At 35.8% G+C, this 20998-nt stretch overlaps 1 protein-coding gene across 5 annotated transcripts in view; it reads left to right on the top strand.

Annotated features, from left to right (window-relative positions):
- MAP3K7 (mitogen-activated protein kinase kinase kinase 7) overlaps window positions 1-20998 on the top strand; it is a 116175-nt gene that overhangs the window by 81377 nt on the left and 13800 nt on the right. For all 5 annotated transcript variants that reach the window (XR_013176292.1, XM_077162424.1, XM_077162423.1 and 2 more), the window contains 2 exons: window positions 8450-8514; window positions 20848-20953. Coding sequence is in view for 4 of the 5 variants with exons in the window: in XM_077162424.1 (XP_077018539.1) it covers window positions 8450-8514; window positions 20848-20953 (171 nt within the window). In the remaining variant the exon portion in view is untranslated. The remainder of the gene's footprint in view (window positions 1-8449; window positions 8515-20847; window positions 20954-20998) is intronic.

Raw genomic sequence — 20998 nt, 5'->3', positions numbered from 1 at the left:
CAGCCTCTGTTCCTATGGGGGTTCCTTGCTTTGCTTCTCCAGGGCTGGCTTTCATCTCTTGGCTTCCCTTGTCTCTCTCTAGGTTCTGCCTTGCTTAACATCTCATAGGAAAGGCACATGGCAATGTCTACGGGGCTCCAAGCATCTCCAAACATCCGTGTCTCTGTTCTGAGCTCTCTCCAAATGTTTTCTTTTTTAAAGAACTCCAGTAAACTAATCAAGATCCCACAAGGGATGGGTGGGATCACATCTCTAATCGAAGGTCATGCCCACAGTTGGGCACGCTGCATCGCCCTGGATATAGTCCAATCAAAGATTCTTCCCTGCAATATTGAATTAGGATTAAAAGAAACAGCTGCCCCCACAAGAATGGATCAGGATTAAAACATGGCTTTGCTGGGGTCCATAGTACACAGCAGAACTTGTGGGTAAAATGCTATCAAACAGCATCACATACCACAAGAAATCTTTCATGAAAAAAAGAGTCCATCGGTGTGGCAGACTTCATTGTTGTATTTTAAGAAATTGCCACTGCCACCACCCTGATCAGTCAGGAGCCATCAGTGTCAGGGCCAGACCCTCCACCAGCAAAAAAAAATATGATTCACTGAAAGCTCAGATGATGGTTAGCATTTTTAGCAATGAAATATTTTTTAACTAAGGTATTGTTCTAGCTTGCTAGTTGCTGGAATGCAATATACCAGAAACAAAATGGCTTTTTAAAAGGGGAATTTGATAAGTTGCTAGTTTATAGTTCTAAGGCTGAGAAAATGTCCCAATTAAAGCAGATCTATAGAACTGTCCAATCTAAGGCATGAGTGAAAGATACTTTGGTTCAAGAAGGCCAATGACATTTAACGTTTCTGTCTCAGCTGGCAGGGCACTTGGTGAACATGGTGGCATCTGCTGGCTTTCTCTCCAGGCCCCTTGTTTCATGAAGCTCCCCAGGAGGCGTTTTCCTTCTTCATCTCCAGAAGTTGCTGGCTAGTGGGCTTTTTGCTTCGTGGTTCTGCGGAAATGACGTGGTTCTATCGTCATTCTCTGCTCTCTCAGAATCTCCAGCTTTCTCCAAAATGTTTCCTCTTTTATAGGATTCCAGTAAATTAATCAAGTCCCCACCCAAACGAGTGGAGTCATGTCTCCATCTAATCAGCTTTAATATGCACAATTGATTGAGTCACATCTCCGTGGAGATGATCTGATCAAGTTTCCAACCTATAGTGCTGAATAGGGATTAGAAGAAACCATTGCTTCCACTAGATGGATGTTAGGATTAAAACATGGCTTTTCTAGGGTACATAAATCTTTTCAAACCAGTACAGGTATGTACATTGCTTTTTGGACATTATGCTGTTGCACACTTAATAGACACTAATATAGTATAAGCACAACTTTTATATGCACTGAAAAACCAAAAAATTCATGTAACTAGCTTTATTACCATACTCACTTACTGCAGTAGTCTGGAACTAGACCCGCAATATTTCCAAGATATTCCTGTGCCTGACATCATTTTACCTTCACACTAAAAAGGTACCATCTATAAGGGAAAGATATTGTGGCTAAAGAAGTGACAGTATTTAAACTTATATTCTGTACTGCTGAGCAGTGATTAAATGTTGGAGGTAATTAGGAAGATTTAGGCAAATGGCAGTATAACCTAAATGCAGGACTTAATGGGTTATAAATAAAAACAAATTAAATCAATCCTCAAAAATAGTTTTATAGTGGGCAATGTAGTCAGTACTATACTAGATGTTAGGGGAGGGGTAAAAAAGGGAGAGAAAAATGGTTTGAATCATTGGCTCTCAATCAGCCATGAATTTGTCCTCAGGGGACATTTAACAATGGAACATTTTTGATTGTCATAATAGAGCACTCCACTGGAATCTAATGGGCAGAGGCCAGAGATGCTGCCAGTCTTCCTACAATATACAAGACACCCCACAACAAAGGATTATCCAGCCCAAAATGTCAGCATTGCCAAGGCTGCAAAACCCGGGTTAGATGTTTGTGGCCTACAAAGTAGTTTAATTGACCTTCATGACAGCCTTTTAACTAAGTTATTAGTTGAATCCACAACCATTTTACAGATGAAGAACTTAGATGTGATGATATTGAATGGTTTGCCCAGAGTCACCCAGGACTCTAGCCCAGATCTTCTGACTCCTAAATCACATTTTGTGACCTAGCGTAATTTTGCCTTCCTCCTCTCTAGTGTTCAGACTAAGAAGAGCTTTTCAGCTAGGGAGACCCTCTTGGATCCTTACAACATCAAGAAGCCTTAATTCTACTCTTAATTGCCAAAGCAGCAATGCTGTTCAAATAAAAATGTCATTCATTAATACATTTTATGAAATATTCTTATTGGTTATTTTTCAGATATCCAAATATTAACCAAATGGGTTTTACTTTCTTTGACAAAGAATGCAAGCACTAGACTTGAATGGACATAAAAGCCAAACGTTACTGTGTTCCTAGATTGTATTTTAAAGTTAAGTATAAAACTATAACTCCACCCTTTGGGAATATCTCAAGGGCTCTACATGGCCATTTTCATTATAGAGGATAATACTTAGTTTCCCAAATTTCTACCTAGTAGAAATTTACCACCTAGTAAATTTTTAGTCAAACTGGATATCCTACAAGTTCTGTGACATTACCAGATACTCCTTGGTACATCAAAACTGATGTTAATTAGCATTGGAGAGTGATGCAACCGTGGCTCAGTGGCAGAATTCTCACCTGCCATGCCAGAGCTCGGATTCAATTCAATTTAAAAAAAAAAGTATTTAGCATTGGAACCCAGTTGTAAGCATTTTTAAAAATATATGGCCATATTTTTATCTGTGTTATGGGTAGATAGTTTCAATTTTACTTTCCTTTGGCCAAGTACAATATTTGAGTCTAATATATTTCTTGGGAGAGCTGCCTCTTGATAAGAACATTCCTTTAAATATGACAGAAATTTTTGTTACTTATTAGTAGTTTACAAATGTATTGTTCTTAACAGTGTTTTTTTAAATTAAAAAATGGGTTTTTTTAAAATTAAGAATAAAACACTATCACTCTAAGAAATTTATTTTAAATACCTCTTTAAAATGACTAAAATGTCTTGCCTAGAAATGGGTAAACAGTTGCAAAAACCCTCACTTTTAATCTTGTTTTTTGCTTGCTATTCAACACTATTGTATATTATGCCATCAACCAAATGAAGAAGGAAAAGGAATCTGTGGCTTCCAGCAGTACTAAATTTAGTAATCTATTAAGTCATACAAAAATTGACCTTTAATAACTAAGGATTCCCTATAAATCAAATTGTACAATTTTTTTTTAACCTTTTCTAGCTTCTAGCTTATTCTTGACTCTGAAGAAGTACTGGCAAATTCTGGTATAGACAAACCTCCCTTATTCTACTTCTTACTCCCCATCTTCCCTAAAAGAGTTAGCTCTGCATCAGTCTGGGTCCTTATTACCAAGAAAGACACACAGTTAAGAGCAAATCATCAATATAGTATAATTTGCCAACTCTTTATTTCTGGAGAAGGTCCTGCCAAGTAACTAGCTATGTGCTGCCTAAGCAAACGAAATGTAAATGTAGGAGTTTCTTGCCCAGAATTTATACCATTTGACCCATAATTGAATCGTGCGTTTGCTTATTGAACATTGTAAGCTGATAAGTTGGAATGCACTTTGAGAGAAGGAAATAGGTTTCCTTAAATGTTCTCCATCAAAACTTAAAATTTTAAGAGCATAATCCTACCTTTTTCAGCCAGTACATTTTAATTTGTGGTACTTTTAATTGAAGAAAAGGGGATGGGTGATGGCAGATTATTAGACTTCCTTGGGTTTTTCTGTTGTATTTTTTTTCCCCCTCCAGGCCTTTAATGAGGATGATAGTCAAATGTTTGTTTTGTTATTTTACTTGAATTTACTTGACTTTCTCCACATTTTGTTTTTGTTACTGCCCAAGAATCTGTGCTTTTTTTTCCCTACCTTCATCTCAAATAAAAATCCAAAAGCCAAAGATGAATAGATAAAATGCCTGAAAATTGCAAAAAAGAACCAGCAAACACATACACATACATAAAACTTGTAAAGAAGGGTTAGTTGAAGCATTAGTCTTCTGTTCTTCCCACTCTGATATAAAATTTGTTGTACGTAGTTTTATACCAGATTGTTTTAAAAGGAAATAAATTCTAAAATGCAATTTGCAAGTGTGCATTTTTCTAAACAGTGATATTGTATTAGTGTTGCAGTATTTTGTAAGTATACCTTAAAAGAATTAGCTGAATTGGAAGTTTTTGTAAGATTTGTATTTAACAGTTTTTATTAGTGCTGTGGTAATATCATAACTGGTTATTCTGGATTTGTTAGTTCAGACTAAATCGTGATACTTCACTTGAAAATTTTCCAACCTGTTCTATCAATAAACATTGTTTTAAAGCTCTTCTGTTTAAGAACCTTGAGCAGTGACGCTTCAATGTACTTTTTTGTTATTTCTTAGCCAAAGATAATATGGTGTAACATTATAGAGTAATGGAATATCTTGGCCAAAGAAGAGGATTTTCCATTTTACATACTGTTCTTAAGAATATGATAAAGAAGACTGAATATACAACTGTTTTTGAGTCAGTCTTACTAAAATATATAAAATATTTTTTCTCAGTTTCCTGAAAAGCCTGAATTTACTTGATGTTTATTATTTGTAAAATAATTCTTAAAGCTGTAAAGAATGTTTTTATGATTTTCTGTTGCATTTAGATCTCTTAACTGAGAAAAATTTAGTGAATAATCATTTTTAATTTCAGTCAAGGACATTTAGCTTTTGTATACATATTGGTTTAGCAAGAATATGATATGTAGTAAAGTAGAATAAATAGAAAGTCCCAAGCATAATTAACAGGGAAATAAATGTGTAGTTAGATTTCTAGTATTTATGTATCATTTCCTTCTTCATTTCAAAGCATCTTATATAATTGGCAGGTGGATAGGTTTGTTTTATCATAGGAGGGGATGAGAATTTTGCAAAATGCTAAACAGCTGGAAGCAGAGGTACTCTTTAGGGATACCTGGGCACTAATTTGCTTTCTCCACCAGGATTAGAATGTAACCTTTCTAAACTCTATTTTGTTCAAGAACCAGTAGATAGTGATGCTTGTAAACATTTCCTTAACTGGCAGTATGTAAATTAATAGTGTGATTTACCTCCCCAAAATAGTCACATCAGCCCCAATATAAATAGAGCAGTGAGATAAAAGGAATTGAGTTTTCGAGATCTGGCAAGTTTCTTCCTTACACATACAGTGCCATTAACAGCTGCAAACCTCTGATTAGGAACACTGGAGCACTTGGAAAGTTGTCCTAAGATACGCTATATCTGCTTCTGTCATGGATAGTCACCTCACTTTCCATAAAATTCTGTACTCATGACTAATTAAATAGGAAAGTTAATTTAACTTCTCAGTGAATATTTAGAGAATCTCTTTCCGTCATACTGTAGCCTACCAAAATTATTTTTTAATCTAAAAAATTTTTGAAACTGGTTTATTCGAAAGCAAAACTCATCAGTAATATTGATTTCTTTTGATAAAGTTTTTAGAAACCCACCTGAAGGGCCTTACTAAGAGAAGAGCCAGAATTTGTTGAAATAAGCAAAGGAGTATGTAATTTATGGCAGCCTAAATGAGAACATATATTTTGAAATATGTTGACCGTGAAGCGGTAATATAATATTGCTTGCAATATATTATATTATATATTATATATTATAATATATATTTCAGTGTATAGTGCTGTGAGAAATTTTTTATCTCATTTATTTTACATGTAAAGCATACAATGGCCAGCAACTATTTTACTGTTCCAGGCTTCTGAATCTCAAAATTCCCATACTATGGATAAGAGATGTCTCTAGGAAAATGCAGTATTTAATTTTACACAAGGAGAAGATAGTCTTCAGGATGACTAGAAAATAGGAACATAGGAGTAGTTGAGTTAAGGAATGCTATAAGCTTATTTATTGGTAAGAAAAACCACCAGAGTAAATGTTTGGGATCCAAACCTGCAGTCTCTGGAGGAAATCTGTGAGGGCTTTCAAATGCCAGCTCAGGAAATCAATGGTACTTAAAAGAGCAGCTTTTTAAGAGTTGGAGTGGAGTCTGTCTTTCTGATGTTACTGTAAAAAGGTCTAGATTGACCTGTACCCTGATATTCCTTCCCCCTTCCTCTTTCGGGGGGGCTGGACTGAGGATGTAGTTGTTACTCAGAAGAGTCATTCTAGAAATGAAAATTCTAGAAGATTCTAGAAAATTCTAATGACTTAACTATGGATAAGTCATGAAAGTTCCAGAATTCATTGCAGAATTAAATACTCAGGACATTGTTTGAAGGTTTCAGATTCCTTGCTCAGGCATCTGTTTACATCTTTTTGTCTCTTATCTCCTCCTTTTTTTTTTTCAGTTACACTACCATGTGTAATGTAGTTGTACATATTTCAAAGAACCACGCAAAATGTAAAATGTGTGAGTTTCTAAATTAGTGTTCTGAAACACACACCGAAAAATTCAGAATTAATCCAGATTTACTGGGAACACAACCAGTAGTTTTGGTTTACAATAGTAGGGGATTGATTTTTCTTTACATTCATATTTCTGAATTATAACTTAAAACTTAATATTGGAGCAACAAGTATTTGTTGATTGCAATCCTTTTTGCTTTGTCTGAGCTGTTTGCCAGATGGTTTATGACATAGTTATGCTAATTAAATGCCTTGCCAAATATTGCTTGCTTTGACTCATGCTGTAGCTTGAGGATTTCTCATTCTATGGTATTCATTAACTGTCAGCTCTTCTTTACCCTACTTTCTGAAAAGTTGTTCCCCCCTCATCTCCAATCTCCCACTTACATTTCTATTTGTTTTTGTTATTTCAATGGTGATATAATGGTTTTAGACACAAGTGCTGGGTGGTTCCTCAGATTGACAAATGTTGCTAATCTGAAAAGAGAATTCCAAACACTTTTACAAGCCTGTCTCATCTAAGCTAATTTTAGAATGAGTGTGTTGAATGAAATGTGCCCAAAGTTGTTTATTAGTCATAGTGGTGGGGATCCTTTTTGTCCTCGGGAAACAGGGCTGGTTAAAGGTATTAATGAAAGTATCATTAGTATGCCTGATTCAGTAAGTGCACAGTTTATTGTGTTCATCTGTAATGGAAAGTTGGAACATCTTACAAAAAATGAAATTTGCAGTGAATTCAAATTAAGGTTGTGCAAAGAATTCTAAAAGGCAGCCCTAAAAGGAAAAAGAGCAATGATATCGTACACTTTCAAAGGTGGTTGTAATTTGAGTTTTTTATATTTATTACGCGTTATTGCATTAAACATTCTTTTTCTATTGTATGTGCACAATAATGATGGGGTTATATGGATTAAGATGCTAAATTATGTTACTGATTGGTTCAAAATAAAATACTATATTCAGGAATGTAGAAATACAAAATCCTAAGAATGAATTCTTAGTGCCAATTAGGCTACTACTAGAGAGTGCATGTTCTCATGCTCACTGTTAAGAAATTACATAATATAGATTTCAAAGTCAAAAGAATTTTGAACATTGTGTCAGCTGTTACTCATAGTATTTTGGTGTTTCCTTCTAGACAGCTGATCTCTCATCTTAGAAAATACTGTATAAACAGGCTATTCCCAAGTAGAAGTGCTGAGTGAAGCTATTGCTTAATTCAGTCTGTAGAATTCTTTCATAAACTCATTTTTTATTTAGTTATTAGCATAGAAGTTCCTAAAATATATTAGCACACTAACCCATTTCAGCAAGCATTATATTTGAGAAAAAACTGAGAATTATTCATCTCCAGTAGAAAATTAAAAGTTGTTCACCTATTATAAATTGCTACATTTTGACAGACTAATGGAATTAAGTGAGTTGTGATTGGGTATAATAGATTTAAACCTCAACATCCTTTTAGGCCCTGAAATGAATAAGTACTGCTGCTGGTTAAAGTCAGTAATGTCTTACAACTTGCTAGCTATCTTGCTGTAGAAATTATAACGTAAGGTCCTTGAAATAGATGCCATCATCAGCCCCAGCCTCCAAGCATTCATCTATTTAAGCACATGACAGAAGATGGTGGAAGAGAGTTCAGCAGCTAGCTACTCATGTGGTAGGAGTGGTTATTGTATTAGAACATACTTTGTTGTAGGCCAGCAATTTTTGAGTTAAAACATTGCAGCTGTCTCTCTTCTTTTCCTTACATCTCTCTCACTCTTCTTTTTTTTTTTTTTCCCAAACAAACTCACTTATTCTTTTTCCCACAAACGTTTTGTGTAGTTTCAAGGAGCAACAAATTCCAAGTTCCTACTGTAGCAGTTGCACCCTTATTGTCTGTCAGGATAGATTTCACTGTTTGACTTTTTTTTTATTTTTTAAAAGGCAACGGACAACCAAGACGTAGATCCATCCAAGACTTGACTGTTACTGGAACAGAACCTGGTCAGGTAAGACCTAACATTCCAATTCTCTCTCCTTGAAGAATAATAGTGGGTAAAAACTGACACTTAACTATAATATACTCTGCATTATTAGTTTTTTTAGTTGAAATTACAACTTTGACCTAAAATTGTGATCAAGAAGTTCATTGACACTTGAATTTAAATATTTAGAAAAAAAATTACAGATGTCATTATTAATTTCACTTGAAGGATACTTTATGAAGATAGGTTGATTAAACTGCATGGGAAGATATAGTGCTCTCTATATGTTATGTAGCTTTTATAACTGTTTTAATAAGGAGGTTTTCAACTTTATAATGTAGCTACTTATCATTTTCATTGTCCTTTAAAATGAATCTTTAACATCCTTTTTACTAATGAAAAGAATTAATACTTCTGCTTAAGATGCCACTCCCTTGGAGTCACATTGAGCATTGCCATACCTGTAGAATTCCAGCTTCTTTTAATTTGGTATATCCACTGTGATTATGTTTTTGTGAAATATCAATGATACTTACTAAGCAGCAGATAAACTCTGAAGAAAGTTTTCTGTCCCAATTTTTATTGTTTTCTTTCTTTATCTCTGTATTTCTGCATGCTTTTCTCAATTCCCATTCTCTATCATTGCTTCTCTGCAAGTGATCTACACAGTGCTATACTTAAACCATTACTGGCTAGTACAGAATTCATTAAATTTAACCAACCAGGTATATAAAAGTAGCTGCCAATTGTTTTTTCTTCTTCATTCAGATTAATAGGCTTGATACATATAATTGATATCATATACTATAAAACAAATGAGGACTGATTTTGAGGGGGATTTTTTTGTAGTTGTACTGAAATAAGTTTTATGAATGCATCTTGCATCTGAAGTAACAAATATCACATCATGGTCTATATTCATGTAAAATTTTAGCATTACACATTATAAGCAATGTGATTTTATTTATGGTAATATATTTGCACTTAGCATTCATAAAGTTGTTTTCTTTTTTATAACATTTTAAATTTTGGAGATTCTTTGTAGTCATTAATAAACATTGAAAAGTCCTTTATAACCATCAACTTAACTTATGAAAACTTGATATTTAAGTGATAACACTTCATTTATATGACCTGAAATATTTTTATTTCACAATCCATAAAGCCTTTACACATTGTCTGTGTGTTCGTGTACATATTAATTTATTATGTTTTGTTACATATTAGTGACCAATTCTTGATTTTGCTTATTTAGAAGTATTTTTTTTAGTATATCAGCTCTTGTGAGACTCCAGAAGTTGTTTTTTGAATTTATTTTTTATTTATGATAAATAACCACATAAAAAACACATTCTTATCATATGATCATTCCATTCTTGTTATATAATCAGTAACTCACACTATCATCACATAGTTGTATATTCATCATCATGATCATTTCTTAGAACATTGGGACTCCAGAAGTTTAACTGAAGTTTCCCACTTTCTCCCCCTCAAATACTTTGGTCTAATAGCCCATTTAATAACAAATAGTTCGACATCTGGCGTTGGCTTTGATTCTTTAGAGGCTTGATGAGCTTAGCCTTTTAACCTCTTGTTTACTGTTGCCATTGATATTCCAATTATGAGAGCCTTTAGCCAACTATTCTCCCTTTGACTAGGAATGAGAAGCTTGCCCTAAGACACTTCAGAAATGTCTGCTACTACAATTGCTTTTCTCCATAATCTATAATAAAGGCCTTGCTATAACTCAGAGCTGATGTTTCCATGCCCCCAGAGCAGGCCTGTTTCCTTACAAATTCTGAATTACTTGGTATTATGTGTTATCTCTTTTAATTTACAATACCTTCGGGTAGTAAAACACAGTACGTGAGACAGACTGTGGTTGAGGGAGAATGAATTGTCATCAACTACCCCAAAAGATTTGAGGGGAGAAGGTGTTTATTATGACAGTTGTGCTGGTTTGAAAGGAAGTATGCCCCCTAAGAAAAGTCATGTTTTAATATAAATCCCATTTCTTAAAGGTAGAATAGTCTCTATTCAATGCTGTGTATTTGGGACTGTGATGGGATCATCTCCCTGGTTGATGAGATTTAGTTAAGAACAGTTGTTAAACTGGATTAGGGGATGATATGTCTCCACCCATCTGAGTGGGTCTTGATTAGTTTCTGAAGTCCTATAAAAGAGGAAACATTTTGGAGAATGAGAGATTCAGAGAGAGCAGAGAATGCTGCAGCACCACGAAGCAGAGAGTCCACCAACCAGTGACCTTTGGAGATGAAGAAGAAAGATGCCTCCCGGGGAGCTTCATGAAATAGGAAGCCAGGAGAGAAAGCTAGCAGATGATGCCATGTTCACCATGTGCCCTTCCAGCTGAGAGAGAACCCTGACTGTGTTCGCCATGTGCCATCCAACTTGAGAGTGAAACCCTGAACTTCATCGGCCTTCTTGAACCAAGGTACCTTTCCCTGGATGCCTTTGATTGGACATTTCTATAGACTTGTTGTAATTGGGACATTTTCTCGGCCTTAGAACTGTAAACTAGCAACTCATTAAATCCCCCTTTTTAAAAGCCATTCCGTTTCTGGTATATTGCATTCCAGCAGCTAGCAAACTAGAACAGATTTTGGTACCAGGAGTGGGGTGGTGCTGCTGCAGTTCGCAAATACCAAATATGTTGGAACGGCTTTTTAAATGGATAAAGGGAAGATTCTGGAAGAGTTGTGAGAAGCTTGATAGAGAAGGCCTAGAATGCTTTGAAGAGACTGTTGGTAGAAATGTGGACTCTAAAGATACCTCTGATGAGGCCTTAGAAAGAAATGAGGCACGTGTTATTGAAAAGTGGAAGGAAGGTGATCCTTGTTTTTGAAAAGTGGAAGGAAGGTGATCCTTGTTTTAAAATGGCAGATAATCTGGCAAAGTTGACTAATGGTACTGGTTGGAAGGTAGATTTTAAAAGCCATGAACTTGGATATTTAGCAGAAGAGATCTCCAAATTAAATGTCGAAAGTGCAGTCTGGTTTCTCCTTGCAGCTTATAGTGAAATGCGACAGGAAAGAGATAAACTGAAAACTGAACTCTTGAGTAAAAAGAAACCAGAAATTGAGGTCCTGGAAAATTCTGGGCCTACAGAAAGGGTGACTACAGAGTATAGTGTGGATTTAACCAAATGTGGAACCAGCCAGCCATTTCAGAGAAAGTCAGGATCGGACATGGAGTTATCCAGGAAAGATTTGTGGAAACTCCTTATGTCTGATGGGCATGATCCAAGGCTACTGCATAGAAAGCCAACGAGAGTGCTGTGGGACCTGTATAAACAGAGCTGCTGCCAGTCTGGACTGAGGGGTTCAGAGAAGGGACACATTGGAGGAAAAATAACTTCAGAGGCAAAACCGTGGAGGCTGAGGTCTGAAGTCAGGAAGCCTCAGGCCAGGAGAGTGGACCCACCCAAGCCCGTGGAGAGGGTGAGTTTGCCCCAAAGGCAGAGAATGGGCCTTCCACCTCGTTGCAGTGGGAGAGTCATGCCGCCTCAGGTCTTGGAGAGAGTGAAGCACGTTCCTTGGGGTTTGGGGAGAGCCTGGCTGCCACCACATGGAGGGGTTGAGTGTGTGCCCCAGAGATGGCAGAGAGCCCGGGTGTGGCCCCGATGCTTGGAGAGGGTGGAGCCGAGAGAAAGGTGGTCTCCCCAATATCCCCCAAGGTTGCATTCAGAGAGAGGCAGGCGTAGGCATTTGGAAAGGGTGGGACTGCCACTTTCTAAAGCCCTGAGGATAAATGACTCTCAGACTTTGAAATCTAATGGACTTTGCCCTGCAGGTTTTCGAAACTGTATGGGTCCGGTGACCCCTGTGTTCCTTCCTCCCTATGGAAATGTATATATATATCCTATGAATGTTCCTCCTTTGTATGTTGGCAGCAAATAACTTGTTGTGAGTTTTCAAAGGTCCAGAGCAAATGGAGAGAATTTTGCCTTAGGACAGACCATGCCTGTAACTGACTTGATGAGATTTTATACTGTCTCTAATTTTTTACTTTGTTTGTATTGCTACTGAAAGGTTTAAGGATATCTGATATTGTTATGAAGTTAATATATTTGTATATGGGAAAAACATGTCTTTTTTAGGGGCCAGAGGGTGGAATGTGCTGGTTTGAAAGGAAGTATGCCCCCTAAGAAAAGTCATGTTTTAATATAAATCCCATTTCTTAAAGGTAGAATAGTCTCTATTCAATGCTGTGTATTTGGGACTGTGATGGGATCATCTCCCTGGTTGATGAGATTTAGTTAAGAACAGTTGTTAAACTGGATTAGGGGATGATATGTCTCCACCCATCTGAGTGGGTCTTGATTAGTTTCTGAAGTCCTATAAAAGAGGAAACATTTTGGAGAATGAGAGATTCAGAGAGAGCAGAGAATGCTGCAGCACCACGAAGCAGAGAGTCCACCAACCAGTGACCTTTGGAGATGAAGAAGAAAGATGCCTCCCGGGGAGCTTCATGAAATAGGAAGCCAGGAGAGAAAGCTAGCAGATGATGCCATGTTCACCATGTGCCCTTCCAGCTGAGAGAGAACCCTGACTGTGTTCGCCATGTGCCATCCAACTTGAGAGTGAAACCCTGAACTTCATCGGCCTTCTTGAACCAAGGTACCTTTCCCTGGATGCCTTTGATTGGACATTTCTATAGACTTGTTGTAATTGGGACATTTTCTCGGCCTTAGAACTGTAAACTAGCAACTCATTAAATCCCCCTTTTTAAAAGCCATTCCGTTTCTGGTATATTGCATTCCAGCAGCTAGCAAACTAGAACAACAGTCTAACCTGTTCTAAAACAGATTGCATTTAGCCATTGTATAGCAAATTTTAAAAAAATATAATTTTATTGAGAAGTACCCACATACATACAGTCCAACCAAATTATACAATCAGTGTGACTCACAGTATCATCAAACAGTTGTGTATTCTTCACCATGATCATCTTTAGAACGTTTACATCACTCAAGAAAAAGAAGAAAAAAAGCACTCATACATCCCATACCCCTTATCCCTCCCTCTCATTGACCCACAATATTTCAGTCTACTCAATTTTTACCCTCTATCTCCTCTTATTAGTTATTTATTTTTTATTCTTATATTTTTTGTACTCATCTGTCCACACCCTGGGTAAAAGGAGCATCAGGCACAGGGTTTTCACAATCACATAGTCACTGTAAAAGCTGTATGGTTATATAGTCTTCTTCAAGTAGAATCAAGGCTACTGGCCAGCTGGGGTCCTGTCACAGTCACCAGATTGTTCCTGGAGGAAACAAATTTTTTTTCAAGACCAGTTCCTTGATGATACAGCTTCAATAAACTTACTTTTTCACCAAAAAAAAAAAATCAAGGTTGTTTGTACACAGTTCAGCAGTTTCAGGTACTTCCCTCTAGCCACTCCAGTGCACCATAAACTAAAAACGGATATGTATATGATGCATAAGAATAACCTCCAGGATAACTTCTCAACTCTGTTTGAAACCTTTCAGCCACTGAGTTTATTTTGTCTCATTTCTGTCTTCCCCTTCTGGTTAAGAAGGCTTTCTCATTTCCATGATGCCAGGTCCCAGCTCATCTCTGGGAGTCAGGTCCCACATTGCCAGGGAGATTTACACCCCTGAGAGTCATGTCCCATGTAGAAGGGAGAGCAGTAAGTTCATCTGCCAAGTTGGTGTAGAGAGAGTGGCCACATCTGAGCAACAAAAGAGGTTCTCTGGGGGTGACTCTTAGGCAAATTGTGAGTAGGCTTAGCTTCTCCTTTGCAGGATTAAGCTTCATCAGAGCGAGCCCCAAGATAGAGGACTCAGCCTATTGAATTGGTTGTCCCCACTGCTTGTGAGAATATCAGTAATTCCCCAGGTGGGGAAGTTGAATATTTCTTCCTTTCTCTCCAGTCCTTCAAGGGGACTTTGCAGATACTTTTTTATTCTCTGCCCAAATTACTCTGGGATGTATCAGGTCATCACATTAACCTGTACAAACCAACAAGCTCTCATGCCTTATTCAAGATTCCATTTAGTTGTGATGTTCAAGTAAACTGACCGTAACATTTAAGTTAGATAATGTGCTACCTAAAATATAAATTTTGTGCCAAGTAGGCATCTCTCCCTTTGGTCTCATACAGAGAAGTCTGAAAATATGGGATATATCATACTTTACCCAGTATTCTGATTTACCTTAGTCTTATCCGGGCCAGTTCATTCATATCTCTAGACGTAGTCTGATTACTTTTTTAGCTTTTTAAACAGTTGCTGAATGGGATAATGCTGACTTTCATCGCTTCAGAGTTCTAACTCTGAGTCTCAGGTGTCACATAAATACCCTAAGTTTCAGGGAACAACCAGGTTATATACAAAGAATGTATAGCCAATTTTTAAAATTGATCCACTTTTTCAAAATTACTTAAATATTATAACCTAAAATGCCAAATGTTCAGTTTGGGATGATAATGGAAAACAGTAATTTTAATGTACTATCAAAACATTTTCCAATAAAAATTTCATGGTGAAATTTTAATGAATGACCATTAAATAATTGTTCATGAAGAGAACATTTCTTGTTTGAAGGGAAAAAAAAGTATTTATAACATGGATTTTAAAAATGTGAAGTTGTAGTTCTTTTTGAAGACTGGCCTAAGAGAATTGGATAAGTGCTTAGATCTTTGGCCATAGAAATATATAGAGAGCATGAAGAAAAGAATCTGGCCCGCCCAGTATAATCATGGGAGGGAGAGAGATAACTTACTAATAAAGTTTAACATTGCGTGTCATAGAGGAACATGAACTAACTGAAATTTGAATCCTGACTTTTAACTCAAGACATTGTCTTAATAAAGTCACTTAGACTTTCAACCTGTATACTAAAATTAAATTAGTTGTCATTTCTATTGAGAAGAATAGTTGACAAAGCAAACTTCTTAATTAAAATTAGTGATGTAGCCATGCCGGACACCCGTGTTCAATTCCTGAGGACTGTCCTTGCCAAAAAAAAAAATTAGTGATGTAAATGTAAAAGATTGCAGCTTCACAACATACGATTCACTTTAAAAATGGTTTTTAACTCAGAAAATTTATTAAGTGCTCCTAAAATACCTTGTCTCCTAGAGGCTTTACGGAGAAGGGAAAATGTAGCCCTTGACATTCAGAAGTAGTTAAGCCATATAATTCTCCTGCTGGACATAAACAATCCCATGCAAAACCACTATCAGAAAAGGTTGTGATGAGAATGCAACCAATAAAACAAAACAAGATCATTTAATAGTTTGTCTAAGCACAGACAAAAACAGTCACTGTGCCATCCACAAAATACCAGACATTGCCCTCTCCTGGCTCATAGGAGTAACTGCTGCTCCTTTACCAGTGGTAGCCTTATCCTCAATCTAGTCATATAACTGCCTCACTTTCTGACAGGAGCCAATCTAGAGCAAACCTCTGCTTCCTTGGACCCTCCCGCAAAATTACTCTACCAAAGCCCAAGACCTATAATCACTTCTTTCTAAAACCTTCTTAACTGAGATATCCCACATATCCACATGGCACACATTTTCTTCATTTTAAGTAATAAACCCAATTTGTTCCGCTACAGGTATGCCCCTGGCAGTCTTTGGCTGGAGGACATTGAAATACTAATAAGTACTTATTAATTCTAACAAATCCTCAAGGAACTTGTTTGGACACATAAAATTTTATATCCAGATCAATTAGAGAACTACAGTGATAGAAAGCTGCCATTTATTGTGTACTGACTTTGTACCAGCCAGACCTTTGACAAATGTGATTTAAATCTTAATACTATAAGTTTGGCACTTTTTATTTTCCTCATTTTGCAGCTGAGTAAACTGAGGATTAGAGAAACTTGCCTAAGTCTCTTACTTGCCTTACAGTACCAGTAATCTTTATAACCAGATTTAGAATCCAGATCTAATTCCAAAGCATGCAAACTCGACACTCTATCATTCTATCTTGTATTAAAACTGGGTATAATGCATACTAAGGTCCTATGTCATCTAAATTTTAAATATTTCTGCTTCTGATAGTCTTCGTTGTCGTTAATTATTTAAATGGTTTTTAGTGATGATGAGTTTTAGCTATATCATAGCATTAAGCAAGGCTAACCTGTCTTGATAATAAATGTCCACAGATGCTTTCACAAATTTTTTATACATCTGGCTGAGTCTTTCTATGTTTCACTAAAATTATACATTCTCATGCATGCCTGCATATTTCTTCTGGAATTGTACCAAATATGAATCTATTTTAAAGATTTCACCTTGAGGGGACTGTATTTAGTGAAAATTATAACTATACAATGATGCAATTATGATTATTTTGAGAACTGGGAATACTACATTTATATATGGACTTTAGAGTCTACTTTACCAGTCAGAGGTGTGATTTGGAACAAGCTTCTTAACTCTCCTGAACTTCAGCTGCAAATGGGGACCATAACATCCACCTCTTAAAGATCTTACAACATGTGAAAAATACCACACAGAGTAGATGCTTAATACATGTTATTGTCTGCATCACCATAGTGTGCCTCCCAGGGTTCTGGTTACCACTTCCTGGCTCACACTATATAGTATTATTTTCTGGAAATTAAAATGAAAGTAGCCTTTGGAAAGATGTAAACTCAATTGCATTCTTGTCTCCCTATATCATAAGAAAAACTGATGTCAGGGATCATGGAAATTAATTGCCTTAAAGGCTTTTTATAACATATCAAGAATGCTATTATTATTACTCATTATAAATGTATTGTTATATAAGGGATATGATTTATTATACTGCCTTTGTTTATCCTCAGTCTACTCCTCCTTTAGTGTAAATAATTGCCTGTTAAAACTCTAAATCAGAAGCTTATACCATTGTTTTACATAATACCTAGTTTTAAATATTTCTATTGAAAAATTTAAAGACCAAATAAGAATAATAAAATTATAAAATTTCCTTGTAAAGGACAGCAGAAGCCAGGATTAGACTGAGTTTATGTCTTTGTTTTAGATACACCCTATCAGGTAAAGATATAACTAAATTATCTGTGACTACCATCCTGGAGTGAATACCATGAAAATCCACATTTCCAACTATAGCCTTTTTAAAAATATGTTTATATTATTAAATTACTACTTCAAGGAGAATATCACAGTAAATAAGTATTTAATCTCTATGTTTTGTGCTTGTATAATTTTAGCAATGAGAAGGATTTCTGCCATTTTAAATAGCTTTTAAATGTCAATCTAAATAGTTGTACCAGCATAAATTTTTGACTTGTGAAGACATTTCCTAGTCATTCAGGTGAAACATGAAAACCAAAGCTTGTTTTTGCCTGAAAAATAATTCCTAATTCCTTTTTATGAATAGAAGGATAAAGTTCTGGTCAAAGTCCAATTCTAATTCATGCCTATTGGTAGTAATTTGCCCATGTGGTTTAAATTTGGCTTAGTATTCTTTTGCTGCCTTAAATTGTTGATGGCATTTCTGTTCTCTTGTAACCACTTCCACATCCATTCCTTGTGGTAAGTCAAATGAGTGTTTATGTCTCTTAAACTTAGCAATTAATGTGGGAGTTTGAAAGAGAGCAACCTCAATGGCTTCTAATAGTTTGAGAACATTTGTAGCCATCAGACTTTTAACAGTGATTTAAAAAAATACAGATGTTATATAATAAGACTTGCTCCATGATTGGTTGCAAGCAGTAACATAAATTTAAGCCACAAACTAGTTTGATTTTTCAAATAAACAAAAATTTGAAAAACATATGTTACTACGTATCTCTGTTGCTTATGGCTTATATTTTTCAGATATTCAAAAAGTACAGTTATGGCTTGTTTTTAAGTATTTATACTTTTTATTATTTTTATTATATTTTATTATTGTTTATTATTATTAACATTTTAATACAAATATGTTAGCATATTTATATCATTCTTTGGAATATACATCACTTGAAATCTAAAGACTCATTTAGTTAACCTAGGGATTTAAATTAACTCATGGCTTTTCTTAGAGCTTTAGAGAAAGACCAGTTTTGAAACTAGAAGTGAAAATACTAATTTCATAGCCATAGGAAATCTCAAATAGAATAAACAAGTATGTGCATGAAATGCTGCCTTAGAGTTTTTTTGAAAGTAGAAGGTAGAAAGAAATTGTAGCAAAGATTTTCTTGGGAATGATTTAAGCTTAAAGAATAGTATAATTCATAGGAGATTCAAATAGACTTCATTGTTTTCATATCACAAGCATTCAGTAAAAACTAAAACCTTTTTATTTAGTATACAAAATCCATTCTGATATTTTGTGAATCTTATTCTTAGTTGGACTTATGTTGCTTAATTTCTCTTCAACTGATATTGATTCTCACATGTCACAAATACTTACATTTATTTCTTCTTTTCTAATGTTAAAATAAGAATATTAACTTTAAATAGGCTAATTGAAACCCTTAAACAGTTCTTTGAATCTCTTCTGCCTGCATTTTGAAGAAAAGTTGCTCTTGATTTGCAATAGAAATTATACCTCTGATCAAATCAGTGTCCTCTTCTTAAATCATCAATTTGCTATCAGTCAAAAAAGGTTGAAAGAACTGAAAAATAATTTCATAATGTTCATACTTGCTTTACCACAGATGACAGTATCTTTAAAGTAAGAATCATACATTCTTTCTCTGGTTCTCTTTCATGTCTGTTCTTACTTGTCTTATATACCAAAAGTAAATAAGCTTAAGCATCAGTTTGAGTGCCAACAGCGTGTGTTGTCATTTTATTCAGTAAGAATATACTATGTGGCTACTGTGTATTCAGCAGTTTCCTAGATCCTGGGGAGTACGTATAAAAGTTCACATGGTCTCTGCCCTATGGAAATTATAACACATTTGAGGAATCACAAACTTTGAGAGTAATTATAAAGCATTTCAGCTTCAAGTTTATGTAGGAACTAACAATAAATGCAACCATAATTCAGAGAGTAAAATATCTTTGTGATAGGGTTTAATCAGTGAATATGCTTCACTGATTAAACCCTATGCAAAGCAAAGAAAGAAAAAAGCAAAGTTTTCAAAGCATTCTTCAACAGGTACTTAAAGGACAGATCCCAAAGTTTGTCATGGGCAACCATACGATCCTGTCAGATTTTTTCTTCTGAATATAGGAGACTAGAAGGCGTAAATATTTTTTATCACCACAATTGACTTTTTTTCTTTTTTGTGAAAAATAACATATATAAATAGGCAATAAATTTCAAAGCACAGCAACACAGTTAGTTGTAGAACATATTTCAGAGTTTGACATGGGTTGCAATTCCACAATTTTAGGTTTTTACTTCTAACTGCTCTAAGATTACTAGAGACTAAAAGAGATATCGATTTAATGATTTAGCAATCCTATTCATTTGTTAAATCCTATCTTCTCTGTATAACTCCGTCATCACCTTTGATCTTTCTGTCCTTCTCTTTAGGGGTGTTTGGGCTATGTCCATTCTAACTTTTTCATGTTGGAAGAGTCTGTCACTAATATCCGGTAGGGAGATGAAACTATCTGATGTCCTGGAGAGGCTGGGCCATCTAGGTTTCGGGATTATCTGGTCCAGGGACCTGTCTGGAGGCTGTAGGTTTCTCTACTAGAGTAGTTACTCTAGTGCATAGAACCCTTGTGGAATCTTATATATTGCCCTAGGTGTTCTTTAGGATTGGCTGGAATGGTCCTGGTTGGGGTTTGGTGGATTATGATAGGTAGCAGTGTCTAACTGAAGCTTGAGTAAGAGCAACCTTCAAAGTAGCCTCTCAATTCCATTTGAACTCTCTCTGTCACTGATACGTTAGTAGTTACACTTCTTTTTCTCCTTTTGGTCAGGATGGAATTGTTGATCCCACAGTGCCTGGGCCAGATTCAGCTCTGGTAGTCATCTTCGATGTCTCCAGGGAGACTTTCACCCCTGGATGAAAGTCTTACTTTCTATCCTGCAAAGGCCTCAGGCTTTATCTCCTGCTCCTCTGAGTACAGCTGGTGGTCAGAACAGAGCTCCAGGTTACTGCCATGCCAGAGACCCAGATTCAGTTCCTGGCCCATGCACCACCCCCAGAAAAACAAAACAAAACAAACAAAAAAAGGCTACAGGCTAGTAGCAAATTATAGTACTTGCTAGATACATGATCCTGCTTTATTTCTGATCTCACAGTATCTTTCCTGTTAGCTCATCAATTTTTGAGAAGTATTATGCAGATGAGTGCACATAAATTTTTTTAATTTGTGTGTGTGTGTGTATATACATATGTTAATCTAGTTTTTAAATTAAAAATCACATTTTTTTCCTCCTGTCACTTCTTCCTAAAGGTGAGCAGTAGGTCATCCAGTCCTAGCATCAGAATGATCACTACCTCAGGACCAACCTCAGAAAAGCCAACTCGAAGTCATCCATGGACCTCTGATGATTCCGCAGGTGGCCATTTTATTCCTCATTATAATTAGAAATCTTGAATTCATC

The sequence above is a fragment of the Tamandua tetradactyla genome, chromosome 5, assembly GCF_023851605.1.
Source record: "Tamandua tetradactyla isolate mTamTet1 chromosome 5, mTamTet1.pri, whole genome shotgun sequence".
In the NCBI taxonomy this organism is placed as follows: Eukaryota; Metazoa; Chordata; class Mammalia; order Pilosa; family Myrmecophagidae; genus Tamandua; species Tamandua tetradactyla.
Note: the sequence above shows the minus strand (reverse complement) of the source record. Positions and strands in the feature narration are given on the sequence as shown.